A 22715-nucleotide genomic window follows, 5' to 3' on the forward strand; every position below is an offset into this window, starting at 1 on the left:
GGAGAGAGACAAATGTTTAACCAGTTAAATGGCATCAATGGCCAAATTGACACATAAAATTAACTATCACAAAAGGTAAAAAGAAATGGTTTTATTCTTTAGTAGAGCCTCCCTTTTGTGATTGTAAGCACTTGCTTAGGTCCCAAGAAGAACTTACGGTATCCCTCTTACACCAACTTCCTGTTTTTGGTTTTTTGTGTTTTTTTGGTTCTTGTTTTGAGATGGAGTCTTGCTCTGTTGCCCAGGCTGGATTGCAGTGGTGTGATCTCAGCTCACTGCAACCTCAACTTCTGCCCCCTGGGTTCAAGTAATTCTCCCACCTCAGCCTCTTGAGTAGCTGGGACTACAGGTGCGCACCACCACACCCAGCTAATTTTTTTTTTTTTTTTTTGAGACCGTCTCCTGTTGCCCAGGCTGGAGTGCAGTGGTGCAATCTCAGCTCACTGCAACCTCCACCTCCCAGGTTCAAGCCAATCCTCCTGCCTCAGCCTCCCTAGTAGCTGGGATTACAGGCAGGCTGCCACCACACCCAGCTAATTTTGAATTTTTTATAGAGGCGGGGTTTCACCATGTTGTCCAGGCTGGTCTTGAACTTCTGACCTCAGGTGATCCACTCCCCTCGGCCTCCCAAAGTGCTGGGATTACAGGCTTGAGTCACCGTGCCCGGTCTAATTTTTGTATTTTCAGAAGAGACAGGGTTTTGCCATGTTGGCTAGGCTGGGTCTCAAGCTCCTGACCTCAGGTGATCCATCACACCTGGCCTCCTTTTTTTATGTTGTGTTTTGAGACAGGGTCTTGCTGTCACCCAGGCTATAGTGCAGTGGTGCATTCATAGCTCACTGCAACCTCGAACTCCTGGGTTCAAGCAATCCTCCTGCCTCAGCCTGCCAAGTAGTTAGGACTACAGGTGCACGCTACCATGCCAGGCTTTTTTTTTTTTTTTTTTTTTGGTAGAGACAGGGTCTCACACTCCTGACCTCAAGCAATCTTCCCACCTCAGCCTCCCAAATTAGTGGGATTACAAGCATGAGACACGGTGCCCAGCCTGACTGTGTTGAGTGAGGTATACATTATCAGTAGAAATGCTACATACATGTGTACATAATGTGTCAATTCTCAGGGAGATCAAGACATTCGATTTCTTTGATCCACATAACATTTATAGTAGTGACTACAGCAAGATGAAGCAGCAGAAATAAAAGCAAGTTCTTACAAACTGCATGAGAAGATTGGGTATGAAGAAACAATTCAAATTTTGGAAATAACCAATATTCAAGAGACCCTTCACCATTTCAGATACCATTGCAACTCTATTCTCTTCTCCAGTCATAAGGCCAGGTTTTTTTGTTTTGAGACCGTCTCACACTGTCACCCAGGCTGGAGTGCAGTGGCATGATCTCAGCTCACTGCAGCCTCCGCCTCCCGGATTCAAGCAATTTTCCTGCCTCAGCCTCCTGAGTAGCTGGGATTACAGGTGCGTGCCACCACACCCGGCTAAGTTTTGAATTTTTAGTAGAGACGGGGTTTCACCATGTTGGTCAGGCTGGTCTCGAACTCCTGACCCCGTGATCAGCCGCCTTGGCCTCCTAAGTGCTGGGATTACAGGCATGAGCCGCTGTACCCGGCTCATAAGACCACTTTGTAAGGGCTTTGTCTTCTCCCTTTCCCCATCTCTAGTATCAGAATACAAAATAAGTGAAAGCCCTGGGAACAGATAAAGGAGCTATAGGGCGACCTACAGCACTCTGAACAGCATGCAGGACCTGTGCTTTAGCAATTACAGAATTGCTGAAACAGGCATTTGAGTAGATACACAATTGAATATCAGCAATTTCTTACAGTTAAATCTATTAGAGCCATTTCTGCTACAGCAGGTCAGGTAATCTGTCTTGACACTAAAGACTGCAGCTGAACATCAAACCAGCCTTTAATGTAGGCATCAGCCCTGCAATCAGGAATGGGAAAGTAAAATGTTCCACCAAACTCACAGGCTTTTAAACAGATTGTTGAAGCCCCTGACTGAGAAAGTGAAGATTAGGGTCAAAGGTGATGGGGTTGTGGGGTGGGGAGTCCATAAGGGACTGATTATAAAGTGCAAGATTGTGAGTATTGATTATTTTTAGGAAAATAGTCCATTGCTTTCACTGGTTCTTTGGAGTCTGTCCCAAAGAGGGTTAACCATTATATGGGAAATTTACTAGCTTAAATGGCTTCAAGTCATACCATACCGGTCATCCCTTTGCCATTTGCCATCCTCTCAATCCTGTGCATTTATTTAGCATCCTTGGTCTACCATCCACCTCCTTGGTATACCTTCCCCACTCAGCTCACACAGATCATTTCACTCAAATTCTTACGCTTTTTTTTTTTTTTTGAGCTGAAGTCTCACTTTGTTGCCCAGGCTGAAGTGCAGTGGCACGATCTCGGCTCACTGCATCCTCCGCCTCCCGGGTTCAAGCGATTCTCCTGCCTCAGCCTCCCAAGTAGCTGGGACTACAGGCACATGCTGCCAAGCCCAGCAGATTGTTTGTATTTTTAGTAGAGACGGGGTTTTACTGTGTTGCCTAGGCTGGTGTCGAACTCCTGAGCTCAGGCGATCCGCACACCTCGGCCTCCCAAAGTGCTGGGATTATAGGCATGAGCCACCACACCCGTCCCTACGCTCTTATTTTTTAACTATTTAATGTTCCATTTAGCAACTTCATCTTTTTGTTCTTTGTTCTTCTTTGAGATGGAGTCTTGCTCTGTCACCGAGACTGGAGTGCAGTGGCACAATCTCAGCTCACTGTAACCTCTGCCTCCTGGGTTCAAGCGATTCTCCTGCCTCAGCTTCCCGAGTATTAGCTGGGGTTACAGGCATGTACCACCACACCCGGTTAATTTTATTTTTAGTAGAGACAGGGTTTTGCCATGTTGGCCAGGCTGGTCTCAAACTCTTGAGCTCAAGTCATCCGTCCACCTCAGCCTCCCACCATGCCTGGCCTTCATCTCTTCTATTACATTTTTCCCTACCTTCTGGATTATTTTGAAGCAAATTTTAGAATTCATAATTTGACTCAAAGTATATACTTTTTTTTTTTTTTGAGACGGAGTCTTGCTCTGTTGCCCAGGCTGGAATGCAGTTGCACAATCTCAGCTCACTGCAAGCTCCGCCTCCCGGGTTCACGCCATTCTCCTGCCTCAGCCTCCCAAGTAGCTGTGACTACAGGCGCCCGCCACCATGCCCGGCTAATTTTTTTTGTGTGTGTGTGTGTTTTTTAGTAGAGACGGGTTTCATTGTGTTAGCCAGAATGGTCTCAATCTCCTGACCTCATGATCCACCCACCTCGGCCTCCCAAAGTGCTGGGATTAGAGGCGTGAGCCACCGCGCCTGGCCGACTCAAAGTATATACTTCTAAATGGATTATACTGCAAAATATATCATTGTCGGCCAGGCTCGGTGGCTCATGCCTGTAATCCCAGCACTTTGGGAGGCAGAGGCGGGTGGATCACAAGGTCAGGAGATTGAGACCATCCTGGCTAACATGGTGAAACCCCGTCTCTACTAAAAATACAAAAAATTAGCCGGGCGTGGTGGCGGGCGCCTATAGTCCCAGCTACTCGGGAGGCTGAGGCAGGAGAATGGCGTGAACCCGGGAGGCGGAGCTTGCAGTGAACTGAGATCGCGCCACTGCACTCCTGCCTGGGTAAGAGTGCGAGACTCCGTCTCAAAAAAAAAAAAAAAAAAAAATATATATATATATATATATATAATTGTCACACCTTTTAACATCTTTATAGCAAACAAGAATATGCTTTTCCCAATAGTCTCATAACTTTAAAGTTGATCTGAGTCAGGAACCAAGGGTCACACCCACATTGTTTGACATGTCCCAAGTTCCTTTCAATTTAGGCTTCCCTGCCTTTTTTCCCCTTTGCAATTTAGTTTAGAAACTGGACCACTGGTCCCATAGCGTCTCCTACATTCTAGATGTTACTAATTGCTTCCCTGTGATGTAATTTAACGTATTCCTTCATCCCATTTAATCCAATTCAAGTTCAGTTTTTTTGACATAGGATCTCACTCTGTTCCCCAGGCTGGAGTGTGGTGGTGCTATCATAGCTCACTGTAACCTCAAACTCCTGAGCTCAAGCAATCCTCCTGCCTCACCCTCCCAAACAGCTAGGACTACAGGTGCTCGCCACCACACACACAGCCAATTTAAAATGATTTTTGTAGAAATGGCACTCTTGCTAAGTATATTGTTCGGGCTGGTCTCAAACTCCTTGAGCCAAGTGATCTTCCCACCTTGGCCTCCCAAAGCACTGGGATTACAAGCATAAGCCTTTCGCCCAGCCTGTTTCACTTTTCTACAACAGGTGATATGTATTTCCATGAGAATTTAAAATATTACATGAATTCCAAACATAATTTCGGTTGGCTCTTTTGTCACGTTAGTAGCCACTGATGATCATTACCTAGATCTCTAATTTCATTAAAGGTATATTATTTTACTTGTCTTTTCATTTTTAGTTGGAATACCTCTATAGTGAGAAAATTCCCCTTTTAACAAGTACCAAGTTACACTGCAATGTACCTATACATAAGGGAAGACCAGTTAAATGTTCAGCTCTTTTCCTTAATTTACTAGTTTTCACAATTAGTTAGTTCCATAATCAAAAGTGGGGAAATTAGGTTTCTTGGGTGTCATTGTGAACTCATGGATTTCGACTTATTTTTGTGTTTCACTTCATTGCAACCTTTCTTAGTGATACTCAAATTGTTCTAACCTTGGCCTGAGAGCCTATTCCTGTTGGCTAAGTCGTTTTGACAAAACCCCAGTAGTCTATGTTACTTTCTTTGCTTACTGATATAACAAGATGTTCTGGGCTCACCTTGTTCATTTCTGCTTCAGTCCAAGAAACAACTATTTATTTTATCTGTTATCTTACTTGTTTAACATCCTTATGTCTCCTCTGCACCCCCACAAAAGACCATAAATATAAGGACTGAATTACATCTAAAAATTTTCAGCACTTGTCCCAGTGCTGGACCAAAAAAGTGGCATGCAATAAATATTTATGGAATTGAACTAAAAGATTAACATTTGTCTAGCTATTCTACAAGTGTCTCTATTGAGTCAAACAAGGCACCACTGGCAACTGGCAACATTAAGCACTTGCCTCTTCAGGTGGGCCAAGGGCAGGATTCAGGCTCTCCCTATAAATACTCTCTTACATGCTAGAGGTAGACCCCAGCTAATGAGCTCTCCCTAGAACAGGTATTCTGTCACACACACTCACACACACACACACACACACACACACACACCTTTTTTAATACTGAATGAGAAAAACGTTAAGTTTTAGTTCTCCGTGGGCCTTATTTTCTTAAAGGAGGAAATCATTACAGAGTAAAGCATCAATGGCCAGTATGTGCTTAATTCAACAAGACTACAAATTCATGTAAAGATGTCTGATCCTCTAGAGAGGAAACTGTCATTCCTTAGCTGCAGTCCCCCCTTCAACTGAAGAATTACATTTCACCACTAGGTGTCCACAGGGGAACAAAGTATACCTTACACTTGCCCATTCCAAGTCTCTTTCACACACACTGCACTCCATAAACAACTTGTCCTAGGTCAATTTATAAAAACCTTAAATCTTATTTTATGTTGTACTACTACAGCTTAGGTCTTCATTTACTTTAACTTATAAGATATCCTTGGCCGGATGCAGTGGCTCACACCTGTAATCCCAGAACTTTGGGAGGCCAAGGCAGGTGGATCACAAGGTCAGGAGTTCAAGACCAGCCTGGCCCATATGGTGAAACCCCGCCGTCTCTACTAAAAATACAAAAATTAGCCGGGTGTGGTGGTGTGTGCCTCTAGTCCTAGCGTCTCAGGAGGCTGAGGCAGGAGAATCACTCCCTTGAACCCGGGAGGCGGAGGTTGCAGTAAACTGAGATTGCACCACTGACTCTAGCCTGGGTGACAGAGAGAGACTACGTATCAAAAGAAAAGAAAACTTTCCTCTAACAACCACACTGACTTCCAGAAGAGTCAAAGGTAGCCCTTTAGCAAATCTTACCACAACCATCCCTTCCCTGCCTTCATCTTGGCTACTCTTTTTTTTTTTTTCTGAACTCCAGTGATCCTCCTGAGTAGCTAGGGACTACAGGTGTGCACCACCAAGCCCAGCTAAATTTTTTTTAAATTTGTAATATAGTTGAGGTCTCACTAGGTTGCTCAGGCTGTACTCCAACTCCTGAGTTCAAGCAATCCTCCTGCTTTGGCCTCTCAAGGTCTTAGGATTACAGTCATCAGTCACTGTGCGTGGTCTATCTTCGTTACTCTTAAACTTATCTTCACATTAGTAACCAACAACCTCATTCTGTAGCTTTTTTTTTTTGAGAAAGGGTCTTGCTCTGTCACCCAGGCTGGAGTGCAGTGATCATAGCTCACTGCAACCTCAAACTCCTGGGCTCCAATGATCTTCCTGCCACAGCCTCCTCAGTAGCTAGGACAAGGGGCACATGCTGCTGTGCCTGGCTGATTTTTTTTTTTTTTTCTTGTTTTTGTAGAGACCAGGTCTCTCTAAGCACAAAGACTTATTTGTGCTTTCAACATCAAAACTTGTAACAGGCCTGTAATCCCAACACTTTGGGAGGCTGAGGCAGGTGGGTCACATGGGGTCAGGAGTTCGAGATCAGCCTGGGCAACATGGTGAAACCCCATCTCTACTAAAAATGCAAAAATTAGCCAGGCATCATGGCCTGCGCCTGTGGTCCCAGCTACTAGGGAGGCTGAGGTGGAAGGATCGCTTAAGTCCTAGGGTCGACGTTGCAGTGAGTCATTATCGCACCACTGTACTCCAGCCTGGGCAACAGTGAGACCCTGCCTCAAAAAACAAAATGAAACAAAAACTTACTCGCCTACTCCCACCTAGTTAGGTAGGAACATCACCTATACCCCAATATTTAACTTTGTTACATAATGTTTGAGCTGAGGAGGAAGTTCTGAGATCATAAAGAACAATTCCTTTATTTTTCAGAGAATCTGTGTGCCTAGAGAGGTTATATGTTCTGTTCTCACCATTTAGCAGTTTGAAAAATCTGTATCACTTTTATATCACAGAACATTCCTCCTCAACAATGAATCATGGTCTCATTTAAAAAGCCTTGATGCAGGCACTACCATCCGTGCTCCATACATCCCAAATCTCTTCACATAGATAGCTATCCCAGCCTTTGCCTCTAATGCACTGATTTCTAATTCTAAATGCAGAGATGGTGAATTTGCAGCAACTAGGCAAGGAGCTTTTGGGGCTACCTGGGCCTGCAACTGTCTAAGAAATAAGTTTTAAGAATTCAGAGGCTGACAAACAGCAATCCTACTTGGGATGTCGTCATGCTTACTTCAGCCTGAATCACACAGAAGAAAGCCTTCAAGCATGGACCTGAAGCAATGCTGTAAACACAAACATCAAAACGAAGAGGAGGCCAGGTGTGGTGGCTCACGCCTGTAATCCCAGCACTTTGGGAAGCGGAAGCAGGCGGATCACCTGAGGTCAGGAATTCAAGACCAGCCTGGCCAACATGGTGAAACCCTGTCTCTGCTAAAAATAAAAAATAAAAAATAAAAAAATAAAAAAATTGGCTGGGCTTGGTGGTTCACGCCTGTAATCCCAGCACTTTGGGAGGCCGAGGCAGGCGGATCACAAGGTCAGGAGATCAAGACCATCCTGGCTAACACGGTGAAACCCCGACTCTACTAAAAATACAAAAAATTAGCTGGGCATGGTGGCACCCGCCTGTAGTACCAGCTACTCAGGAGGCTGCCGCAGGAGAATCGCTTGAACCCGGGAGGTGGAGGTTGCAGTGAGCCAAGATCGTGCCGCTGCACTCCAGCCTCGGCGACAGAGGGAGACTTTATCTTTAAAAAAAAAAAAAAGAAAAAAAAAGAACAGGAAGGGTAGAGTAGGGCAATCTAATATAGAAAGGAGGAACTAGGGCAAGAGGAATGAAGGAACACCTTGGACACAGTTGATTCCTAGTCAGTAAGTAGTGTTTATGACTAAGAAGACCCCTCCGTTCACTACTAAACACAGTGAATGACACACACACAACAGTACAATACTATACAACAAACGAACATATGCCAAAAACTACAAAATGGAACCCAAAGAAGAGGTTCCAACCTGAGATTCATTTCCTGGGGGACAGAAGTATGACCATGTACCCACCCTATGAAAATACAGATAAAGGGGTCACTGTATAATACACTGGACACCAAAAATGGAGTCGGGAAGCCATAAACTAGCTGTGGGACTCTGAGCAGGTCCCTTTCACTTTTCTTTGCCTCAGTTTCCCCATGTATGAAATGGAGGCCATACCCCCATCTTCAAAGTGTGGACAAAGTTTATAACACATGCAAAAAGTATTCAAAAACCATACAAATGAAAGCCCATGACTGACATCCCTACTTACATGTCTCATAAGCAGTCTCAAACTTAACAGGCCCAAGATGAAATTCTCAATCATCCCCCCAACACCTGCTCCTCACCTTTCCCACCTCAGTAAATGTCACCATATCAGTACTCTGGGAACCATTCTTGATTTTCCTCATCCAATCCATCATCCAGTCCTATTCACCTTTTTTTTTTTCCTTGAGACAAAGTCTCGCTCTGTCACCCAGGCTGGCGTGCAGTGGTGTGATCTCAGCTCACTGCAGCCTCGAATTCCTGGGCTCAAGGGTTCCTCCCACCTCAGCCTCCCAAAACAGGCTAATTTTTTGTACTTTTTGTAAAGACGGAATCTTGCCATGTTGCCCAGGCTGCTCGCAAACTCCTGGGCTCAAGCGATCCTCCCCTTTGGCCTCCCAAAGTGCTGGGATTACAGCCGTGGGCCACTGCACCAGGCCCTTCATTCACTTCTATCTGCACTGTCACCACCCTAGTGTAAGCGAAAATTCTCTCTCACATGATAATGAAGCAGCCAAAATGGTCTCTGGGCTTCTCCTGTGCTCTCTCCAGTCCAAACCAGAGCTCTAAACCCTTTAAACTACCCACTATTCTTGAAAGAAACCAAACTTCTGAATCTGGCTTAAAAGGCCCTACATGATCTCTTCCCCTGCTGCTCCCTCAAACCACTCTCCCCGTCCCTGACCTTGTGCTAGCACACTGGCATTTCTGTAGTTCTCAGTTGTGTTCTGCTTCCTCCTGACAAACTCTTACTCATCCTTTGGGTCTCAATTCAGAGTTGGGTCTCCGCCATACACTCTCAGAGCACCCTGAAGTACTTAAGCATTTGTGTAATTATTTTATTACAAAAAGTATAAAATCACAAACGGTTAGAAACCCAATCGACTATAAGCTCCATGAGGGTAAGTACTGTCATCTGTTTGGTTCACCTCTGTATCCCCAGGAAAACACGGTCCAGCACACGGTCTGGGCTCAATATTTGAACCCAGACGAGATGAGGGGGGACAAAGTAGCCACCTAAAAATCCTAACTCCAAAAGCTAAAGTTCTAACCGTATGTGGATGCCCGTTTTGTTTCAACTCTCTCCACCTCCATTCTCAACGGCTCAGGCCAAACCATACATGGGGTCTGATACCTCAGGTCTCCAAGCCCAGGCAGCCCCCGCTGTCTTCCACCCCATAAAGTTCTAAGTCCAAAGTGAGCCCGTCCTAGCTCTGGGGCGAGAAAAAACAGGCCTCTTTCGCCCCTGCAGATGAGGGTCCCGGACCGCCCGGAGGCAGGCTCCTCATCCAGACCTACTGGCCAGGACTCCTCCACACCATTCCGCGCAGCCATGACGCACGCAGACCGCAGCACTTCGTCAGCGAAGAAGCCGCAGAGCGCGACGCGCTTCTTCGCGGCTTCTCAAGCACCGTTCAAACCGCGCGTCGGGCCCAAGTGCCTAGCTTCGAGTCGCAAAGCCTCAGATGTCCACCCTATTCAAGGAGAAGGGACTGAAAAGACGACGACCCCGGTCCTCTCTCTTTAAGAGCCACCCCCATTCAAGCCTGACGGGGGCTCTCAGTAAACACGCGAGAGCCACCGGCTTCCGCCCGCTTCCTCCTCTCGCCTTGCCGGGCCGGAAGAAAGGTGGCACCTCCCACCCCCCAGCCTCTACCTCACAAGGCGGCGCGGACCCAGCTGCGGCCAATCGGCGGGCTCATTGTAGGCTACGGGGCAGAGAGCCAATGAGAAGTCGCGGCGGACGCAGAGTTTCTCCTCACTCGCACCGGCCCCCTCCCTTCCGCCTGCCGCCCTCCACTCCGCCCCTGGCGGAGGAAGTGATGTCACAGGCCCCATGTGAGCGGATTGCAACACATGCAGCTGCCTGGAGAGAGGGAGCCGGTGTCCTACGTCAGAGCCGCCGCCGCCGCGGAGCCGCCGCCGGGGAGGAGCAGCCGCTGCCGCCCAGGACTGGGCCCTTAGGTAAGGCACGGGGAGGGAAAGGCCGGCGACCTCTGTGGCGAGCTGCGCCGGACGGGAGGAGAGGGCCTCTGGGGGGTGGCGAGGAAGGGGGCCGCTCTGCCCCAGCGGCGGCGCTAACTCTGTGGTCTTGGTGTCTCCGGGCCCCGCCGGGCCGCTCTAGGGAGGAGGAGGCGAGAAGATGGCGGACGACCCCAGTGCTGCCGACAGGAACGTGGAGATCTGGAAGATCAAGAAGCTCATTAAGAGCTTGGAGGCGGCCCGCGGGTGAGCGCCGCGTCCGGCACCCTCCGTGCCCTCTTGGTTCCCGGACCCCTCAGGATGGACGCCCCCGCGCCGCATGGCCGGATGAGGAGAACCAGGCACTAGCCAACTCCCGCCTTCTGGATCTCTGGGTAGTAGCCCCTGACCCAGGGGCGAGGGTCGGCGCGGTTGGCCCGAGAAGGGGTCCTTTCCCCGCATGGGGGTAAGGGGCCCGCGCTCCCCGGGTTTAGATCACTTGGCCTCCTTCGTGGTAGGCCACCGCTACTTTTGCAGCTCTCGGGCACTTAAGTCCAGGTCCTCCCTCTTCGGGCTCCAGGTGCTGCCACCCGACTCGGGTGCTATTGTGGCAAAGTGCTCGGCCTTTCCCAAGGCCCTTCCCCAATTTCCTCTTCTCCTTTCGTTCCTCAGCCAGGCCTCATTAAAATGGCCTCTCCCTCCTGGGCTTCTGAGACCCGGGTGGGTGAAGTTTGGATGGGACGGGAAGCAGAGGTGGCCGGGGACAGCTTCTTTTTGATTCCTGATTTCTCTGGGTCTTCCACCTGTCCCAAGATGACTTCTCCCAAGTCCTCTAATTACCCCGGAGCTTCCTGGTTTTAGCTGTTCCAGGACCCACCTATAAGCGGAAAATGCCAACGTATGCGCGATGTGAGGGGTGCTGGGTAGGTTTTGGTTAATGAATCTGCATGTGTATGTCCAGGAGAAATACGGATTAGGGGGCCGTTTGATAGGAATCGTAACTACAGAGTCCCTGCTGGCATTTCTCTGAAACTTGTGGGGATATCGCTGTAGAGAGGCGCCTGATGTACTTGATGCTTGTTGAGTGAGATTCAGAATTGAATTAAATGGCCTTTGAGTCTTGTACATTTTAATAAGAAACCGTAGGTGTGTTCATTGTGGGGAGAGTAGGCTAGATTAAAATTAGCTGTGTGTGTGTGTTTTCTTTTTTTTTAATGTTGTTCGTTTGAGGAAGGTGTGCCAGAGGTATTCCTGTTTCCTTTATCACTTTATTTTGTTCCTTTCCCAGTCATAGAAACTTTTTATTTACAGGAAGTGCCCCCCCCCCCCAAAAAAAGTGTTTGGAACATTATTACATACTTGTATGTCTGAGCATTCTTAGACTAGTAGAATGGCCTGCCTCAGGCCATGTGAAAAGTTGATTTCAGCACAAGGATTGTCATTTATGGGTAGATTTGCAATTTTAGAATGACAGCCCCTCCAAGCTCTTCATCATTACTGTTTTATGAAACAGGATGTGCTTAACTGTACTGAAGGCCCAGTTCACAGGTTGGTTTTGCTAGTGTTTTGTTCTTAATAAATTAGGGACAGTTCTGTTTGGAATGAGGCTTCTCAAAGTTTGGCCCCATTCAATGACTTGGGCTTATGCTCACTCCTTCGATTTACTGGAGAAACGTTAGTTTAATGTGAATCGAAGACAGCAGCTTATTTTTTAGTCCTTAGGTTTTTCTTTGAATTTAATAGAATATCCAGACCTTCTTAATAATCTTACAGGAACTTGTGCCATATAGTAGAGTGACCAGTTATTCCCAAAATGTGAGAATACTGTACGGAAAGGGTAATATAGGTCACGACCCATTATGTTGCACTACCAAGAATTAGGTTCTTTTGTTTCAGTAGGATCTTCTGTTTTGTTACTTGAAGCCTTCAATCCAGTATTGCATTTTATAGATTGCTGTTGTGGTATTGTATATAGGTGGATGTGACCTGTGGATTTGTTCTTACTACTTTCATTAGCAGGCAGGTTCACACATTTTAATTTGCATACATTATATTCTCTGAAACAGTCCAAAAAATTAAATCATGACTATAATTTGCCTGTTTGAATGAAGTAACATTGAAGATGACATTGCTTAATAAGTAACAGCATTCCTTTCTACTGCTTGATGAAGGAAACTCATTCTTAAATTTGTTCTACCCATGTTACCTAGCCACTAGAAACTTTTAATCTCCTCTTCAAGGCTTTTGAAGGCTTTACCTCTTTGTTTAGCAAAGTTCAGTAAAGTTTAAAGCATGCTAAAAATGAAGTTATAAGACACAACTTGTATTTCAAGTTGTTGAGTTTGGATATTTTAGACATGATTAAGCTGTCTAAAATAGCTGGAGGATCTTCCTCTAAACATTGTGGTTAATAATCATGTCCTACTTTGCCTTTAATCAGGATTTGGTTGCGTCTTGATCCCGTGGAAATTTAAAATCTTGGCCATCTCTGAGTATTGGTAAGGGAGTCAGAAGATTCCCCAGTGTATACCAGTTTTTGGAGGTGGGAATATTTTCATTGCCAACTTGTGTTAAAGTCAGACTCTAGATTTTCATAGATAGGGTACAGTGAAAAGTGTTATTCCTACTTTACCTAGTGATAAAATATTTTTAGGAGAATTGTAATGGGCTTTAAAGACTAAGTGGATGGCAAAATGAATCTATTTGCTGATGTTTTGGGGATACTCTGGTTTTCAGGAGGGAACAGGTTTTCAGGCATGGTTATTAGGACAAGATAGTGAGACTTAGTGGTGGAGTAACAGTATTGTTTTGGAAATGAAAAAGCCATTTCCTCCCCTTAGCAGTGTAGAATTCTAGGCATAGGAATCATGGATTGGTTTTTAACAGTAGTTATTAAAATATGCTAGAATAAGAGTGATTTTGAAATTAAGATAATCCTATGTGGTTATCTCTTGATATATGACCCAAATTTAATGTAGCTTGAAAAAGGAACCACCTGCAAAATGGGCTCACTAACTACATCTGAATAAAGGGAAGTATGTTGGCAAAATAATTTATTAAGCACATACTGTATTATAGACTGTGCTACAGTACATTATTAAGTCATTTAATCCTCACAAGTATTGCCACCATTTGGTAGACAAGGCACCTGAGGCTAAGAGATAATTTGTCCAAGATGTCACAGCAACAATGTAGCAGAGTTCAGAACTTAAACCAATGTGCTACACTGGGTGTATTTTATTTTCAGAAAATACAAAACTAGATTTCCTTAAAATGTAGTCTGAGCTATAACAGATTCTATTTTATGTTACACGTGTGTAGAAGAGCGTTTATAGAGGCCACATTACTAAAATGGGGAACTTGATAGCATTCTGTTTTGTAACCAGCATCATACTTAATCTTCTGAGTTGAAAGGAGTGTCACACATAAACTTGATTTTTAGTTTGGGTAGAACATGCTTATTTCGGATAAGCCTGGTCAAATGTTAGTTTGTATGTGCTAGTAAAACGACCAGTTAATTATTTTGGTAGACATAGGCCCCACTTAAAGTTGATGGTAGTTCTTTCCTGTTCATGATTGCTCCTGGTATATGCTCCACAGTTGGCTTATGAAGGACAAATATATACATAAACCAATACTGTGATTGAGGGTATCTTGAATAAGGAACTAAAACAGGTGAACGTATGTTGGAAAAGGGGAGAATTATTGGTTGTTTTTTCTCTTGGTGTTTTCTGAGCAGGCAAGAGGTGGCCTCAGAAATAGTGTTGGACACCTTATAGTTTTAAAGTAATGTTAATAAAATCATAACTACAGCCTGTCCTAGCTAGGAACAGTGGTGAATGTGACAAAGGAATGGGCAGTGTTAATTTGGGTTAGGTTGTGTCTGTGGGTGTTAAAATGTCTTTTCACTTATCTTCACTAGGAAACCTTATGTGTTTCTTATCTAATGAACATTTGGTCAGATAACCCTCATAACCATAACCCTTGTTTGAAGGTCAGTGAGCTTGCAAACTTCTGCTGTAGTGTTAGGGCATTTTAAAAGCTGTTTACTTAAAAATAACTTGTTGATATCTTAACTCTAAATAAAATAAAATTAGTTGTTCCTGCCCCCAAATATAACCATTTTTAAAGAATCCCCACTGAATTCCTCACATTATATAGATTTAACAGTTAATGTTTTGGCGAGATCATTGAATAGGTTAATGTTTTAAATCTTAGAGATAATTAATATGAACAGATGGCTTAATTTATGTACTTTGAATAAATTAAGGTATGTTGGATGTGTTTGAGTACCTTCCCCAAGTAAACATTGTTGGTTAATAGAATATTCACCTAAATGGTGGTGGAAATAATGTTCTCAAAGCACTGAATTTCACATTCTTTTTTTTTTTTTCCCTCACTATCCTTGAAGGGCTGGTTGTAGCCAAAGTGATACATTGTGGTCTTTGATACAAATATCTGAACCATTTAAAGTTCAGGCTCATAAAGACGACTTTTTTTTGTCCTCTATTCTGGCTCTTTCCATGCCTCCCTCCCCCCAAACTGTTTGTTAGACAGATTAAAAGACCACATAAGGACTGGGCACGTTGACTCACACCTGTAATCCCAGCACTTTGGGAGGCCACGGTGGGCGGATCACTTGAGGTCAGGAGTTCAAGACCAGCCTGGCCAACATGGTGAAACCCTGTCTCTACTAAAAATACAAAAATGAGCTGGGTGTGGTGGCTTGAACCTGTAATCCCAGCTACTCAGGAGGCTGAGGCAGGAGAAATGCTTGAACCTTGGAGGCATAGGTTGCAGTGAGCCAAGATCCCGCCACTGCACTCCGGCCTGGGCAACAGAGTGAAACTCTGTCTCAAAAATAATAGGGGCCCAGGCCGGGCGTGCTGGCTCACGCCTGTAATCCCAGCACTTTGGGAGGCCAAGGCAGGTGGATCACCTGAGGTCGGGAGTTCAAGACCAGCCTGACCAACATGGGGAAACCCTGTCTCTACTAAAAATACAAAATTAGCCAGGCGTGGTGGCGCATTCCTGTAATCTCAGCTACTAGGGAGGCTGAGGCAGTAGAATTGCTTGAACCTGGGAGGTGGAGGTTGCAGTGAGCCGAGATTGCACCATTGCACTCCAGCCTGGGCAACAAGAGTGAAACTCCGTCTCAGAAAAAAAAAAAATGATAATGATAATAATAAAAAATAAGGGCCCGGTGCGGTGGGTCACACCTGTAATCCCAGCACTTTGGGAGGCCAAGCTGGGCAGGTCACAAGGTCAGGAGATCGAGACCATCCTGGCTAACACAGTGAAACCCCATCTCTACTAAAAATACTAGCCAGGCATGGTGGCGGGCACCTGTAGTCCCAGCTACTCGGGAGGCTGAGGCAGGAGAAAGGCGTGAACCCGGGAGATGGAGTTTGCCGTGAGCTGAGATTGCGCCACAGCACTCCAGCCTGGGCGACAGAGCAAGATTTCATCTCAAAAAAAAAAATAACAATAATAGTAAATAAAGACCACATGAGAAAAAAGTCAAGAACTAGACTATTTTAAGTTTTGTGAGAAGATGAATATAGAACAAACAACTACAGACCTCTCACTCTTTCCAAATTTTGGTTTCCACATGTCTAACTATGGACATTAATCTTGGATTAGGTGGTAATAATTGAGATAATAGGGGTTAAAATACCTAACACCACATTTGCCACATAGAGAGTGCTCTGTAATGTTAGCTCTTTCCTTTTGTATATACCTTGATTCTGTAGAGATATCCTAATGGAGAATTGTATTATTAAAAGATCAGGATACAGATGCCACAGATCCGAACTAAGAAAGAGGAGAAATAGATGAGAGAGAAAAGACGTGGTAAAGGGAAGAGGACAGAGTATATATGTTAGAAAGGATGTGGTGGTGGTCCTTAGTTTCCTCCAAGTATGTAGGCTGCCTGCTTCAACTCAGAACTAGTCCTAACAGCCGTCGTATCTGGCATGGTGTTCTATGCACTGTGAACCTAATGAACAATTACTCCCTTTGAATTTCAAGTCTTGACAGACTTCCTATTGTAATAGCAGATATACTTACCCTTCCAGGGAAGGAAGGCTTACTCTGGACATACTGCAAGGTAAGCAAGAGTACATAATTAGAGTATCATTTAAGGCAGAGTGCTGTGTAGGTTATAGGTCTCTCCAATCCTCCACACCAGTTGGACCCTTTCTTCAAAGGGCTTGTTTTCTTTGAACTTGAGATTGAGGGTCGGCCCAGTACAGCACCACCCCCTGTCCTGGGATGGTACTTCATTGTTTAAAAAGTTAGTGTCAGCTTTGCAGCAGGGCTAAATGGTCTTCGATCCTATTTGAAGAGTAGGAAGGAGAAATTTGCCTTCCCACTGCTGGATCTGTTCAACTAAGAGGCTGGACAGTAGAAATTACTTCTCAGTCCAGCTTATTCTCTAGGGATCTCAGAATAGAACCTTCTCCTAGGATACATTCTGTAGGTGTCTTTTAATTCTTCAGCAGCCTGCTATCTTAGTGAGGGGGAGAAGGAATTAGGAAGGTTCAGGCTTTTTTTCTCCAGCAGGTTAGAAATTGAGAGTCTGAGGTTTCTCACTGGGTACTGTTCTCAGAGAGTATGATGAAGCTCCCTCTGATACGGTTTTATCTTATGCCATTTGACACACATCCTTGCCCACTGTCTTTACTCTTCTCACAATCCTTTCAGGTTCAGAGGACTTGACATTTTCAGGTGCCTGACAACTGGTTCTTGTCAGATAACTGCATGTTGAGTTTGTACTCTTGTTTTCACATTTTCATTTGTTCTTCTAAGATCTCCTTTAGAAGAATGATCATAGTCAAAATAAAAGGTTCTTTTTGTTTTCCTGCCATGTCTGTGACCTTATAAACTAGATTTTCCTCCAAAATACACATCTGGGTATATGAATATGAAGCCAGAAATGCACTTTTACTATTAACTAGTAAGCTAACGGGCTTCACCAAACATCTGCTGTGAGTTGGGCACTAGACATTTTGGAAGAAATATGTAATAAAATGAAAACATGATGTGCCACACAACCATGGAATGATAATATAAACCATTTTCAACTCCATATTAGTGAGTACAGAATAACACAGTACATGTTGAAGGGGATTTAGTATAAGCAGATGATTAAGGTCTTTTTTTTTTTGAGACGGAGTCTCGCTTTCCCGCCCAGGCTTGAGTGCAGTGGTGCGATCTCAGCTCACTGCAACCTCCACCTCCCAGGTTCAAGCGATTCTCCTGCCTCAGCTTCCCGAGTAGCTGGGATTACAGGTGTGTCCCACCAAGCCTGGCAGATTTTTTTTTTTTTTTTGATATGGTCTTGCTCTCTTGCCCAGGCTGGAGTGCAGTGGTGCCATCTCAGCTCACTGCAACCTCCACCTTGAAGGTTCAAGTGATTCTTCTGCCTCAGCCTCCCGAGTATCTGGGATTACAGGCGCCCACCACCACACCTGGCTAATTTTTGCATTTTTTAGTAGAGACAGAGTTTTGCCATGTTGGCAAAGCTAGTCTCGAACTCCTGACCTCAGGTGATCCGCCCCCCTCGGCCTTCCAAAGTGCTGGGATTACAGGCGTGAGCCACCGTGCCTGGCCAAAATTCATCTTTTATTTAAAGGAGGTTGCAGTGAGCCAAGATTGTGCCACTGCACTCCACCCTGGGCAACATAGCCAGTCTCTGTCTCAAAAAAAAAAGCCAATTATTTATCCACGGGCTTCAGTTTCCCCATCTGCTTCATGGGGGAAATAATGCTTTTTTCTTCTTCTTTGAAAAAGGTAACATTGGCTGGGTGTAGTTGCTCATGCTTGTAATCCCAGTACTTTGGGAGGTCTTGGCAGGTAGATCACTGAGGTAAGGAGTTCAAGACCAGCCTGGCCAACGTGGTGAAACCCTGTCTCTACTAAAAATACAAAAATTAGCCAGGTGTGTTGGCGCATGCCTGTAATCCCAGCTACTCGGGAGGCTGAGGCAGGAGAATCGCTTGAACCCAAAAGGTGGAAGTTGCAGTGAGCCAATACCAGCCTGGGCTATAGAGGGAGACTCTGTCTCAAAAAAAAAAAAAAAAAAAGAAACTAGTTTTCTGAGGATGAGTAGCATACATTTTGACCCCTACTTATAACAGCTCTGGGAGGAAAGCTATTATTGCCATTTCATGGATGAAGAAATTAAAGTACACACAGGGAATAAATAGCTGTCTAATATCACAGCCTTCAGTAAGGGTCATTGGGGCCGGGTGCGGTGGCTCATGCTTGTAATCCCAGCACTTTGGGAGGCCGAGGCAGGCAGATCACGAGGTCAGGAGATCGAGACCACGGTGAAACCCCGTCTCTACTAAAAATACAAAAAATTAGCTGGGCGTGGTGGCGGGCGCCTGTAGTCCCAGCAACTCGGAGAGGCTGAAGCAGGAGAATGGCGTGAACCCGGGAGGCGGAGCTTGCAGTGAGCTGAGATTGCACCACTGCACTCCAGCCTGGGCGACAGAGCGAGACTCCGTCTCAAGAAGAAAAAAAAAAAGTAAGGGTCAGTGCCAGATTCTGTACTCACTTTTCTGATTTCAAAGCCTGTGGTGCTAATTTGTACAACACTACCTTGCTCTTTGGCAAGTATTTGTTTTGCTGAATAGAGACGTCTCCCATTCCCTTCTGAAGGGAAGACTCTTGTCCATGGAGATTTGTAATTTAGTAGAAGGAGCGGGTGTGCTGAGACTCAGGTGCAAAGATTTAAAAGAAAACAGGCATGCTATTTCCACCCTAGGAAGAACTTGGGTACTGAACATGTTTATTCTTGATGAGCATCAGTGGAGAGAGAAATAGCTTGTTGCAAAATCCCTCCCCAGAAGTTCATTCGTATATTAGAAAGATCTAAGTAGTGAAGTAGTGAATCCCGAACACTGGTTGTGATTGCAGTCTCCTGCTTTGCCTGTTGTAAGAACACTAGAGAAATTTTCCAGCTTCAAAGCTGCTTCCTGGTGGAATATTCCACTGGGTTTTGTGAAGATCTTTTAATTTTTCTTTTTAAGACTAATAATGCCTATCATTGTAGAAAAAGTAGACACACTCTACCAGATGTGTACATTTTTGTTTTAGATGACTGAGTAAATCTTTGTTCTCTGGGGGATAAAAAGCTAAAATGAACCTTTGTGAACTTTATTCTGAAAATGTTTGGACATCTGAGTTATTCTGTACCCTAGGGTGGAGGTTGCTATAATGTCTCAGTAAGTTCTGGTCTTGGTATTTCTCCCATTTGGTAATAGCATCTGACTCTAAGGTCAATTGCGTAAACTAATTTCAGGTAACTTTCCTAGTCCCTTTGAAGGGTAACAGAATCATCCCTCCTAATTTGATAGTCTAACTAAACCTTTTATAAAAGGCAGCCCCATCCACCTCCTAACTTGCCTCATAGATTAGGTAGTAGCAGCGGGAGTGGGGTGGCATTAATGTGAGGATCAACAAAATTAAAATAAGACACTTCATAAGGATTGGTTTTGTTTAGTGCTGGTTTTGTTAAGCTAAACGCCTAATAGTATGATGGTTTGAGCTTTTAGGTGCAGTGAAAGTTGGGGACAGTTAGTCAATTTAAGGCACATTAGTTCCTCTCCAAGGACTGACAATTCATTGTTGGTTTTTGTTTTGTTTTGTTTTTGAGATGGAGTCTTGCTTTGTCTCCAGGCTGGAGTGCAGTGGTGCGATCTTGGCTCACTGCACCCTCTGCCTCCTGGGTTCAAGCGATTCTTCGGCCTCAGACTCCCAAGTAACTGGGACTACAGGCACGCGCCACCACACCCAGCTAAGTTTTGTATTTTTAGTAGAGACAGGGTTTCACCATGTTGGCCAGGATGGTCTTGATCTCTTGACCTCGTGATCCGCCTGCCTTGGCGTCCCAAAGTGCTGGGATTACAGGTGTGAGCCACTGCGCCCAGCCAGATTTTTTTATTGGTATTTTATTTGGTAGTTTAGAATAAATCTCTGGTGTTTGCTTAAAAAAGAGTATATAGAAATGATGGTAGGAATTGGCCATTTATTCATTTTTCAAATGTTTGAGCACCACTATGTGCTAAAATGATTTTTGCCCTCAGGAAGCTTATATACACTTGGGCTGGGCCCAGTGGCTCATGCCTGTAATCCCAGCACTTTGGGAGGCTGAGGTGGGTGGAGAGGTCAGGAGTTCGAGACCAGTCTGAGGTGGGTGGAGAGGTCAGGAGTTCGAGACCAGTCTGGCCAACATGGCAAAACCCTGTCCGTACTAAAAATGCAAAAATTAGCCGGGCGTGATGGTCCGCGCCTGTAATCCCAGCTACTTGGGAGGCTGAGTCAGGAGAATTGCTTGAACCCGGGAGGCGGAGGTTGCAGTGAGTCGAAATGGTGCTACTGTACTCCAGCCTGGGTTACAGCAAGACTCCGTCTCAAAAAAAAAAAAAAAAGAAGCTTATATACACTTACTGTAAACAGTGTGTTTCATTGTTTGATACTTGGTGGAAGAGAAAAGAGAAGTTGGGTATCAGGTCCCTGTGAAGTGACTGGCCATAGGTTATATCAGAATACTGAACTCATGCCACAAAAGTTTTAGAAAGGAATGGATTTCTGTGGTTCTGCCTTATGATAAATTACAGAGTTTCCAGTGTTCTGGCCATATTATTTTTGGTATAGCTCTTTTGTTCTGTGGAAGATTTCACAAGTCCCGTAATCCTATAAAGGTGACCATCATCTGCTGCAAAAAATCAGCTCATACTTCAGGACTTAACAGGATTCAAACAAGACTTCAACCCCATCTGATATTACTTCTCTCCCCTCTCCATTTCTAGTTGGGCTGTGCTACTTCTTTCCAACTGGTACTACTGGTAGAGGGGAGGCGATAGTAAAGAACTAGAGTTCCATCTCATTACCATTTAGTGATCAGTTACTATCTGCTCTCCAAGGTAGGCACTTGACATATGTGATCTTGTAGAATCCTCATGATCTTGTGAAGTAAGTAGAAACAGACCCACAGGGATTTGTGTGGTTTGCCTTTGGTCACACAGCCATTAACTGATAGAGCTGGACGTGAGCCTGAATCTGGGCTCCTCCTATTCTGTTCCCATATTAACCCCATATCAAAAAGACTATCTTAGATTAAAAGTTTAAACTTAGTTTTGCAAATTTGGGAGAAGAAAAATAGAAAACACACAGTGAATAAAACAATGACAGTTTTGGAAATGGAGTAGAAATTGAAGAGGAACTCATTGATTTTCAGGTGGTATCCATGTAATACTGCTGGCCTAGTGACTTCCCCAGAAATGATCTGGCTGAGACTTATTTATTTATTTATTTGTTTTATTTATTTATTTTTTTGAGTCGGAGTCTCGCTCAGGTCTCGCTCTGTCGCCCAGGTTTGGAGTGCGGTGGCTCGATCTCGGCTCACTGCAAGCCCCGCCTCCCAGTTCACGCTATTTTCCTGCCTCAGCCTCCCGAGTAGCTGGGACTATAGGTGCCCGCCACCACGCCCGGCTAATTTTTTGGTATTTTTAGTAGAGGTGGGGTTTCACCGTGTTAGCCAGGATGGTCTCAATCTCCTGACCTCGTGATCCGCACACCTTGGCCTCCCAAAGTGCTGGGATTACAGGCGTGAACCACTGCACCCGGCATCTGGCTGAGATTTAAATTGAGCTTTGTGAGGCAGGCGCAGATGGGAGCTTGAAAAGGGAAGTGGTGAAAAATTTGGTCATCCGTAGCCTAGGCACAACCCAGCCATCAAACCCTGGGATGAAAGCTTCTTGGGGAGCATGTACTGTACATCCCAATTAGGGAGTATAGTAGGCAGTGTCTAAAACGTTCCTGGTCCTAACCTGAAAGTAGTTAACGTGACTTACAAGTGATGACTTGGATGGCAGAGTACTTGAGGGGGAGTGAGTGTTCGGGCTGGTAAAAGTTGAGTATCTCTGAGCTGTCACGATTCATTATGGTTGTATTATAGCTAGGTTGTCTTAGGTTTTGGGGGTTTTTTGATTTTTGTTTTTGTGCTGCTATAACAGAATACCACAGATTGGTGTTCTGGTAAGGGCCTGCTCTCTGCTTTTAAGATGGCACCTTGAACGCTGCATCCTTTGTTGGGGAGGAACACTGTTCATCTCATGGCAAGAGAACAAAAGAGAGATGGCCCACTCCTATAAGCACCTCATTTTATCTTTTTTGTGTGCGCATGTGACTGTAGTTCTCAGGTCTTGCACCTTATTTTAAATAGCAACATGAATCTATTCATGAGGGCAGAGCCCTCATAACCTAAACACATCCCATATGCC

The 22715-nt window shown here is 44.9% G+C and overlaps 1 protein-coding gene across 2 annotated transcripts in view; it reads left to right on the plus strand.

Moving 5' to 3' along the window:
• The first annotated feature begins 10310 nt into the window (after positions 1-10310).
• ETF1 (eukaryotic translation termination factor 1) overlaps positions 10311-22715 on the plus strand; it is a 36266-nt gene continuing 23861 nt past the window's right edge. The window contains exons 1-2 of one of the 2 annotated variants that reach the window (XM_063642784.1): positions 10311-10425; positions 10586-10888. Coding sequence is in view for 1 of the 2 variants with exons in the window: in XM_055286096.2 (XP_055142071.1) it covers positions 10604-10689 (86 nt within the window). In the remaining variant the exon portion in view is untranslated. Of the gene's footprint in view, positions 10426-10585; positions 10889-22715 lie in introns of those variants that run through there. The other variant, XM_055286096.2, reaches the window with a different exon arrangement.

Source organism: Symphalangus syndactylus, chromosome 7 (assembly GCF_028878055.3).
Source record: "Symphalangus syndactylus isolate Jambi chromosome 7, NHGRI_mSymSyn1-v2.1_pri, whole genome shotgun sequence".
NCBI classification, from domain to species: domain Eukaryota; kingdom Metazoa; phylum Chordata; class Mammalia; order Primates; family Hylobatidae; genus Symphalangus; species Symphalangus syndactylus.